The sequence below is a fragment of the Tripterygium wilfordii genome, chromosome 7, assembly GCF_013401445.1.
Source record: "Tripterygium wilfordii isolate XIE 37 chromosome 7, ASM1340144v1, whole genome shotgun sequence".
NCBI lineage: Eukaryota > Viridiplantae > Streptophyta > Magnoliopsida > Celastrales > Celastraceae > Tripterygium > Tripterygium wilfordii.
Genome location: NC_052238.1, coordinates 13474845 through 13485299, shown reverse-complemented (window position 1 = coordinate 13485299; position 10455 = coordinate 13474845). Strand labels below are relative to the sequence as shown.

The 10455-nt window shown below is 33.2% G+C and overlaps 1 protein-coding gene across 4 annotated transcripts; it reads left to right on the top strand.

The window, feature by feature from the left end:
• Nucleotides 1-5238: 5238 nt before the first annotated feature.
• Nucleotides 5239-9532, top strand: LOC120001378 (nuclear transcription factor Y subunit A-3-like). 4 transcript variants are annotated; one of them, XM_038849679.1, is made up of 6 exons: nucleotides 5239-5517; nucleotides 6712-7067; nucleotides 7615-7727; nucleotides 7806-7874; nucleotides 8516-8671; nucleotides 8778-9532. In XM_038849679.1, exons 2-6 carry the CDS (start codon nucleotides 6839-6841, stop codon nucleotides 9153-9155), a joined length of 945 nt encoding a protein of 314 aa, XP_038705607.1. In that variant the 5' UTR covers nucleotides 5239-5517; nucleotides 6712-6838; the 3' UTR covers nucleotides 9156-9532. The 4 variants fall into 4 exon arrangements, with proteins under 4 accessions (XP_038705607.1, XP_038705606.1, XP_038705605.1 ...); XM_038849678.1 differs by having other exon boundaries at nucleotides 8501-8671; XM_038849677.1 differs by having other exon boundaries at nucleotides 8498-8671.
• Nucleotides 9533-10455: the final 923 nt, after the last annotated feature.

Here is a 10455-nt window from a genome sequence, read left to right as displayed (position 1 = left end):
AAACAAGACATGTCCATGTCTAGCAAATATTAAATGAAAGCATCTAATACGACACACAGATGGATAAACTTGAACTAATCAAATCATAGTATATTGTGAATGGTTTAAGTCGCACTATTGGTAATATTAAATTCAACAGTAGTGCTACGTAGCCCATGAGAGCTCAAATATCTTAAAAGAAATTTTAAAACTTCTCAAAATACATGTTATATTATTTTTTAAAAAAAATACATATTCAGAATCAGTACATAAAGCTCTTTTTAACAAGATTTATTGTCGATGAGTTTTATAAGATGAATCTTAATTCTATTGTTTTTTTCAAAGGAATTTCAAAAATAATGGATTCAAAATTAAAACAATGAATTCTAGACTCTGTTTTAAAAAACAATATAATCTATATTAAAACAATAAATTTTGGATAATAAATTCTGGATAAAATAATGAAATAATCCAGTTGGGCTCTTTTGGGCTACTAAATTGTTAGATTACATGTCATTTTGGTAAATTCAATATTCTTCTCGTTTAGTAAAATAATTTCAATTATTTTTTTTATTTGATGTCGATAAAGAAAAAAAAAGGAAAAAGAAAAAGATAATGATTATCGTACTCCTGAATCCTGATGATGAAATGATGTAGAATATAGAAACATTCAATTCTAGTAGATTACGAAGTGATAAAGACGAGACTCGCAAAGTTCAACGCTCTTTCAATTAAAGTAGTAAAGTTGTTTGACTTGCAACAAAACCCAAGCAATTAACTTAGGAGGGAGAAAAAGATACTTAAGATGTCCAAATTAACGGGCAAAAATATACATTTATCCCTAAATTATACCCTTGATTTTATTTTGTCCTCGAACTTTTTCTCTTAAAATCGTCCCTAAACTATTTAAAGATACCTCATTTATCCCTTAAATGATTCTGACATAAAAAAAAATCATACGTGACATCTCACTTGACTTAATTTTCACACATGTCATCCCACTTGACTAAAAGTACTCGACATTAATAGTTTAAAAATAATATCGTTACCGTTTATCAAAGTTTTCCAACTAGGATTTTACTTTGATATGCCAAATAGATGTCACGTTAGATTTTTTTCGGCTACTCTCTTACTTGAAGGACGAAATAGATGTCTTTCAATAGTTAAAGGACGAAGTTAAGAATAAAAAAAGTTTAAGGATAAAAGTAAAATTAGGGGTATAGTTGAGAGACCAAATGTTATATTTGTCTCTAATTAACTGCTTAATTTAAGCGAAAATGACAACTAGTCCATCAGTTTGGTAGCTCATGGGAACCCGACAGGTTTATTCCATTGATTTAATCAATGAAATAGTTTTATTTCCACCATTTTATCCCAGAATTTATTGTTTTAATATAGATTCTATTGTTTTTTAAAGCACAGTTTAGAATTCATTATTTTAGTTCTGAATTCATTTATTTTTGAAATTTCATTGAAAAAAACAATGGAATTAAGATTTACCCGATAAAACTCATCGACAATGGATTTTGTTAAAAATAGTTTTATGTGTTGATTGTGAATGTGTAATTTTTTCTTTAAATCTAACATGTATTTTGAGAGTTAAAATGTTTTAAAATTTCGTTTAAGAGACTTTGGCTCCCATGAGCTATCACTATATGAATTACCTAACACTATTCTAATTTAAGTTCCAATTTTATGGGATGTCCTCGAAGGGACAAACTGCTTAGTTGAAGTTTATTACACATTTTTCATAGTACAATCCGATACTATTTATTTTAATAAAAATGATTGATGTATATTGGGTGTCAACGCATTTACGTTCTTTCGAATATTTTTGATTCCCTATAATAATGAAACCAACCAATTCCAATGGGTCAACTCAACAAACTAGGTTTTATTTGGATTGAAAAATAAATAGTAGAATAGAGTTATGAGAGTGGTAGAGAGACTTGGATAGAAGGTAGAGTGAATGGAGAGTGAATGATGTGAGTTATAAAAATACTCCTATTAAAATTGAAATGCGTGTAAAACTTTTGTGGATGATCTTGGAAATAACAAACTTTTCTCTCACCTCACAAATCTCTCAAATTGAGGGGTTACAAAATGTGGAGTTGGAGAGTTAAGTGAGGGGAATGCATGTAAAACTTTTATGGATGATCTTGGAAATAACAAACTTTTCTCTCACCTCACAAACCTCCCAAATTGAGGGGTCACAAAATGTGGTGTTGAAGAGTTAAGTGAGGGGGACTCTTCCCCCCTCATTCACCTCACTTAATTATCTCTCCTACAATCCAAGCAAGGTGGAGTTACTCCACATTCCTTAATCCCCCTCACTTAACTCTCTAAAATAAAACACTAAATTCTTGATAGGAATGGGGGAGTACTCGTGCACTATTGCACCAATTATTTGCCTATTCAATTTTCAGACCGTCAGATCTTATGAGAAAGATTTGATGGTCCTAATCTTATCCCTATTATGTTTAGTTTTTCCCTCGTGTATTAGATCTTGTGAGAAAGATTTGATGGTCATAATCTTATCGTTATTATGTTTCCAATTTTTCCCTCTTCTATTTATACCCTCTCAAACAAACGAGAATAACCAGTAGGCACAAGTAGCCTTTTTGATGCATACAACAAAATCCTATCTCCTTGAAAAAGAGTTTAAATCCAATATGAGGAAATGACAAAATAATATCAAAACAACAATTTATAAATTGAAAGAATGATATCAATTGGAGTTCTAACCATAGTTTTTAATATCAAACAATGTATTTTAATATCAAACTGTATAAATTGAAAGTCAAATGTTGAACCATCAATTTATAATGCATAATAAATTAATATACATTAAGCTATATAATATACCAATAATATACGTAACTCAAAAATCAAAATAATGAAATACATCCATGAGTCAACCTTTATAATTCATAGTCCATGCTTAAATTTAATGACAAATAAAACACATCATTTATTATCGGACTTAATTCTTTTTGATTCCTGATTAACAAAAAAATTTCTAGTTCTATATTAATTCAGTTTTGGGAGACTCTTTGATTTTTGCATTAGTTTTCGCTCGATTATAAAACTATCAATCTACTGATACTGGATTGGAGTGAAAGAAACACTCAAGATAATAAGCTTTTATCGTGCCAGCCTAAGATATCTCTCATAAAGTCAACCACACTAATAACACATTTTGTTAGTATCCTAGACATGATTTAAAGTGTGTGGAATCATGCGAAGATCGTTCATAGCATAGGCATAAATTGAAAAACTAAATAAAAACATCAAGCAACATAAACACTAAGAGAAAGAATAAATTTTCCACCAACCTCTTTTCTATCGAGATCCAAGCTTGATAGTCTTGATCTTCACTCGAGCATTGCACAAATAGCTCCATTACTACCTGAAAGATCTATAAGATTTGGTAAAAGAATATCACTCGACCAACCTTCTAGCTTCAAATTAGGGTTTTGACTAGGGTAATGTTTTGGTTACTTTTTCTGAGATATGTACAATTAGCTCCTCCATGCTACACCCGGTAAATTGGGGTGAGAGTTTGTGTACCATCAAACAATCTAAGATCCATATTTGTCCTAACTTCTCGATTTTCTTATATCTATCTACTGAGCGTATTTAATTCATATAACAATGCTCGATCCCTAAGGATCACTATGTATAATTTTTGAAAATATTAATTTGAACCTCTTGAGTTAGGTGCTTACACTTTTGTCTCTTAAAGTACATGAATAACTATATTGTAAGTGTGTTCCCACGCCCTAATTACATGCATCCAACTCATTTGGTAGATTGACTATAGTGTGAGTCTCACTCATTGATGAATCAAAATGTACACACAATAATTGTGAGTCAAGTTACTTACTCTAGTTTGAGAACCATCACACTCTTATAGTTATAGGTGGAACGACTAAGGTCATAGTAATTTGCTAGAGTTCATACCTATGTAAATCCGTTAGTGCCTATCTCCTTAAATGCACCAGTGCACCAATTCGAGAGTTCGCTCGTGTAGTCAAGATAAACTACTCCCAAGGTTGGAGATATCAATGCGCTACAACCTACATTAACAAAGTGCCTAACACTGTTAATCTAGCTGTGACTTTTAGGTTTCAGATGTAATAGCTTGGATCTAACAACTTTTTATACTCTCACCTACCTACGGTGTATCATAGTACCCAAGATCTCTAAATTTAGCATCCCAAATGTTGCTAGAATATTAATTTAAATAACAATAAATATATGCTATTAATTGAAACACAATATGAATGAGTACTATAAATTTAAGAATAATCATTCACTATCATTGTTTACGGTAAGTTTTTAGAATACAATCCCAACACATTCCATATTTTCTAGGGCATTAGTTTTCTCGCTTGGTCCAGTGGGTTCGTCATCATAGTAACCTCTCCGTCTTGAAAGAATGAGTCTTGTTTTGGATTGATCCACATGCTTTGCTCTTTTTTTTTCATGGATTGATCCACATGTTTTGACTTGACATACCAAACTCATGTTATACTTTTCAAGATATCCTAAAAAAAATTCACTACTACATTACGAGTGAGTTATAACAGTCCGACCACACTGATGCTAAACACACTAATGTCAGAAACACAACTTCGATGCATAAATTTTGAGTATCGATTTGACCTTTAAAATATTTGAATCTAGAAAAATTATTAGACACAATTATGTGGCTATTCGAGTCTTCTTTCCATCACCAAAAAAATCATCTCAATCAAAGTTCAAACGAGTAAATTATGGCTGTCCAAACGCACTAAAGTCAGAGAAATATTTGATTGTTGAAATTTAAAAATAAAACAATAGTTGAGGATAATATGGTCAATAAAAAAGAAATTTTAGATATTTTGTTCTTAATGGAATAAATTTTATTCATTTATGGATCTTATGGGTTAAAAAAAACTAGAATGGATCTATTGGAATAGAAGTTTAATTTGAGGGACCTATTTCTAATAACTCATAAATAAACATTATCAACTTTACTTAGTTTTTTTAATATATTTTTGTAAAAAGTTACAACAGGAGAGGTGAGGATATTTCTAACTATTATTGTTTTATATTCCACGCGACGCGAGCGCGTGGGATTTATGAGGATATAAATTTTGAGGGCGGCTATACAACTAAAAGCACATTGATGATTCACCTCGTACACCATTACTACAAAACGACAAAAAAAAAACGTATTCTTTAACTACTCCTACTACGACAGCCTTGCTGAAACCCCATTAAGAAAACAATAAATTAAAGAAATGCAGATGATGGAGTGGTCTTCCTCTTGGTGGTGGAGGTGAGGTGGTTATAGAGAAAGGATCATGTAGGACCTTATTGAGTGAGAGAGAGAGAGAGAGATTCTTAACACCAAAGGCAGAGACTGTTTAAAAAAAGGGGAGGAATTGGTAAAGGGAGAGGAAGACTCCTTGAGAGGGAAGGAGGCATGCACAAATCCAAGATATCTGCAATACCCAGTTTTCAATTATTCGTGCACACCGGATTCCATAGGTCTCTCCCTCTGCTTTTCTTCTTCTGGGTTTGCTTCTTTTCATTTATTTTTCTTACAAAATTTTTTAATATAGGTTTATTAGGGAGTTTATAAGTTGACTGCAAATGTTGAGATGCTAGTATGGGATTCAAGATAGTCAAATTGAATTATCTGTATCTCATGTTCAGTATAACTGTTTTTTCCCTTTGTTTTGTGCCTTTTTCTTTGTCATCCAGTTGTTCGTTATTCATATGTTTTCCATGGGTTTCCGATTTGAGCATAATATTTTGTTTCTCTTGAAGAATCAGATGTATATATTAAGTCCACTTTCAGTTGTTCTGCTTCGTTATATTCCCTATATGTTTGGTCTCTTTTTAGTATTTGCTTGTACAATGGGACTTGCAATTTTTTGTTAATTTTGTGTGCTGATTTGATCAGTACTGCCTGAAAGGAGTTATGTTATTTATTTATGAATTCTGAATCTGAATTGCATGAATTTTAGTTCTTATTTTCTTTGCTCTGCACTTTCTTTCTGTGTCTTATATTTTCTACATGGTTGACCAGAATACAGTTTCTGTCTTCTTGTCCATCGACAATTGAAGTCCACGAGTACTTAGTATGAGCGTGATAGAAGGTTGTGTGTTTGGATTTTGGACATTGCTCTGAAAAAACTGTTTAGATTTTTGATATACTGATTACCTGCAGTTTTATTTGCTTCAATGATTTTGAAACCTGAATTGGGAGAATGAAAGATCTAGAATTAGAGATGGATGTTATCTGTAATTTGTTTTCAATTTCCTGCGCGTTGAACATACTAACAGTACTTATATCTTATAATCTATAAGAATTAAGAAACCAGTCAAGAGAGAAATCTTTAGATGTTTCCTGTGGCACCATTGAGCTAACATGCACAAATTGGTCTATCTAGGACTAGAGTCCAAAGATGTTCATATCATTGAATTATAAGGGGAAGACATTTTAGCATTTGAAGCTTATGTAGAGTCAGAAGTGCTCCTCTTTCTTGAAAGACAAAACATAAAGAAAATTGTTGGCTTTTCGTGGTATTTCAAAGAAAACCCTATGGGTAAGAAGAGATGTGGTGCTGGTTTTGCCACTCCTGGATGGTTTCCCCTATTTGTTAGTAGTTATTTTTTCCCCATTTTAGGGCTTGCATGTACTGAAGTGCATTAACTTGGCATTCTTCATTGTGGCAGCTTACTCTCATTCGAAAGCCAACAGGCCAATAATTGCACAGCTAATTAGGGGAAAGGCCTTTTTTTCTCATCTTTGAAGATCAAGTCCATTGACATTTTTGAGAAGCTTTTTTTGGGAGTTTGGTTGATGCAAAAGTTGTGTAATAAAGAATCTGGTGTGATTTGTGTTCATTCAATGTCTCCATTTGTTGTGGGTTGCTCATCGTGGGAAAATTCTAATGAATCTTGTGTCCGAAATTCATCTATATCTGAAAGTTTCACCTTGAAGATGGGATTTTCACCGCAAGATTTTCATAGCAATAAGCAGTTGAGCTTCCAATATCAAGATCAGGATTCATCGTCAACTCAATCTACTGGTCAGTCATACCCTGCAGTGGCTAGTATGGGTGAAAGTAACCCGTACAGGCAAAGCGTTGTTTCTGTAAAATCAGTTTTTTTTTTCTCCATTTTTCTTAATTCGGTGTATTCTTAGAGTTTGGTGTGGAATATGGTTGAACCAGGATAATCCTCTAATTTACTTGTTTTTTCTTCCTATTACTCTCTCTGTAGGAGTTGCCTTTGGCATCTCATTGAGGCTGCTGTAATATTTTGTTTTTCTTTCTTCACGATGGTCTCGATTTAATTTATTTTTTGTCTGCCTAGGTGTCCCTACGATTTTTCTAATTAAATGATTTATAAAAGATGAAGAAAAATGTTGCAGATAATATATTGGAGGGAGTACCAAAAAAACAATCAATGCTTGGGCATTTTTATCCAATTTTGTTAGTTCAAGAGATACTGTCTAGGTTGTTTGAGTAAATTTTCCGCCATATAGATGAGTAAATTCTCTTAATAATAAATGTATTTTGCTTTCCTTGATCTATTAGATGCAATTATAATTTAGCTGTACTGATGCTTGTTCAGATCGTAATGCAACTAAGGGAAAGCCTGTGGGAGGTCACACTAAACATGCCTCAATTGTGGGAAATCAAGACCAAATTGTCCTCTCACCACCGGTTGATTATGGTCATTCTATTGTAAGTTATTACTTGCCTCCGACTTACTTGTTCTGAGGGAGGATGGTTATCTTACATTTTTTGCTATTCCCATTGTAGGCTTGCACCCCTCTCTATCATGCTGAATCTTATGGCGGTGTACTGGCTACTTATGGGTCACAGGCTATGGTGAGTGCTTATAGAATCTCATCTCTGTCACTCTCTCTCTTCCCCACACACACAATCTTCCTGCTTCCATGATATGACTTTTTTCCAGGTTGGTTGCATTTGTTAACTACTGAACTAAAAGCACAAAAGCTGGATTTTAAGACACAGAATTGACTATGTTCATCCTTATTTGATATCTTATCAGATCTGGAATGATCTATTCCTTTTAGCTTCTCTTGATATGATATACACAATGACCCATGACCAAGCTTATCTCCTTGAAATTTTGCCGAAAAAGTAATTAGTACATAATAGCTAACTTGTTTCAGGTGGATATCAGGGAGTGATGGTTGTCCTAGAAAGAATTTTGTGTGCAAATGTTATAGGAGTGTGGTCTTTTAAGAAAAAGTTAATAGCCTTTCCCTAGCATTAATTGAATTTCAGTGAACTGCTCCTCTTTAGTTTAAATTTTTTCTTATGCTTGCTCTCCCTATGCTATCAATTCAAAAGTTCAAGCCGTTACGAGGCAGGAAGAATCTTGTCTATTTATCTTTCTGTATAATGTATAGGTGAACTCCTTCCTTGGACGTCTCTTCGTTAGTTGCCTTCCATAATATGTATATAAATCACTGAAATTTCAGCAGCAGTTTCATCACCCGCAGCTGATAGGGATGGCTCCTAGTCGAGTGCCACTACCACTCGATCTTACAGCGAATGAACCCATCTATGTCAATGCAAAACAATACGGTGCAATTATCCGGCGGAGACAGTATCGAGCCAAGCTTGAGGCTCAAAACAAACTTATGAAAGAGCGTAAGGTATGCTATAGGTTTAGTACTCCACTTAGACATCAATGGCACGCCATGTCTCTATCAATTTTACTTTGATTTCAGTTGATTTGACTGATATCTATAATTTCTGCAGCCATATCTTCACGAATCTCGGCATATTCACGCAGTAAAGAGGGCTAGAGGATCTGGCGGACGTTTTCTCAACAAGAAAAAGCTCCAGGAATCCACGCCTACTTCTGCAGGTCCTGAACTTGATGTCTCAGGCTCATCTCATCTAAAACTGAGTGTTACTGTGTCAGGATCTGAAGTTCAGCAGCCAGAAAACAATAGAGATGGTGAACCCACAAACTCTGGCTCTAACGTCACAAGGGCCTCCAACAGTGATGATATTTTCCAACAGTCAGAGTTCAAGTTTTCTGGTTACACTCCTCAGATTGCCAGGGCCTTGCATGGTCACTCAGGCGACATACATGGTGGTGGTGCTCATCGCCATCTTTCTGTCCTCCTTTGAAACAGGAGGTCATCAAGTGGACTCAGCGGTTCGTATTTCGTGTCCCACTGGAAAATACGGATGCTGTTGTTCCATAGGGGAAGTCATCCTTGGCTTTTTTTTACTTTCATCGCTCCTCAATTTAGGTTGTGCAGGACTTGCTTTACTTTGTTGTGGTTTATGCTTTAATTATATGTTGGCAACTATTTGGCATTTGTTTGTCATTTGCTGCTTGTTGACATCTGATCAAACAAATTCCACTTGAATGCGCGATACACCGCGATTGGTCGATCACTTAATGTTTTTTATTGTGCCCGTTTGATTTGATTTTGAACGCTAGTAGTTAAGTTGTAGAAAAAATAAGATGTGAGGTGTTTGGTGAACTCTTATTGTTGTTAGCGGTTAAGCTGTATAAAATATATTTTTGTTTGTATTAATTATTATTAAAATTAATTAATAAATATAATTTATTACAAATATCAGTTATTATAATTATAAATGAATAAATATAAATTTATTATAAGAATATAAATTTATAAGTATAATTATTAATTTATTATTGTTATTAATTTACTTTAATATTTATTCCGAATGGATTATTAATTTATTATAAGAATTATTAATTTATAAGTATAAATATTATTTATAATTACTAGTAATTTACTTTAATAATATGTTTTATAGTTTATTAACAATTTAATTCATTTCATACCAATATAATTTAAGTTTAAAGCAAGGGGTACCACCACTTTTTTAAAAAATAAAAAATTAACTTTACATAGGTGGGGCGTTACTGTCCCATTTTGCAGGCGATAACACCCAGCTTTATCTTGCGTTTGGTACCAAACAGGGCCATTGTCAATTGAGTTGGCTTGAAATGTCTTATGGAGTTCTTGAAGAGGTGAAGGGGCTAAACATCTTTGTTTTGCTGAGAAGTGCGGTCAACACAATTATTCTCACTCTAAAACAATCATATGAGATTGCACATTTTAGTTGGTAAAATGTGGTCTCATTTTCAACGTGGAAGTATAAGTATGTTAATGGTTTATCCACATCTAAATCTAAGTGGTGGATGACTCATTAATGTTGCATAAGTTTGTGGCATTCAACCGTCGGTTATTCGACCTATCGTAGTCACATCATCCATTTCTTCAAATGAGAACCCGTGAAATACTGGAGATATGTCTCTAAACACTTATTTGTTGGACATATGGTCATACATGTCTAATTTTGATGATATTAAATCATTTGTAAATGAGATTGAAACATTAAAATAATATTTAATTTATCTGAATTGAATTTAAATGAATATATTTTATTA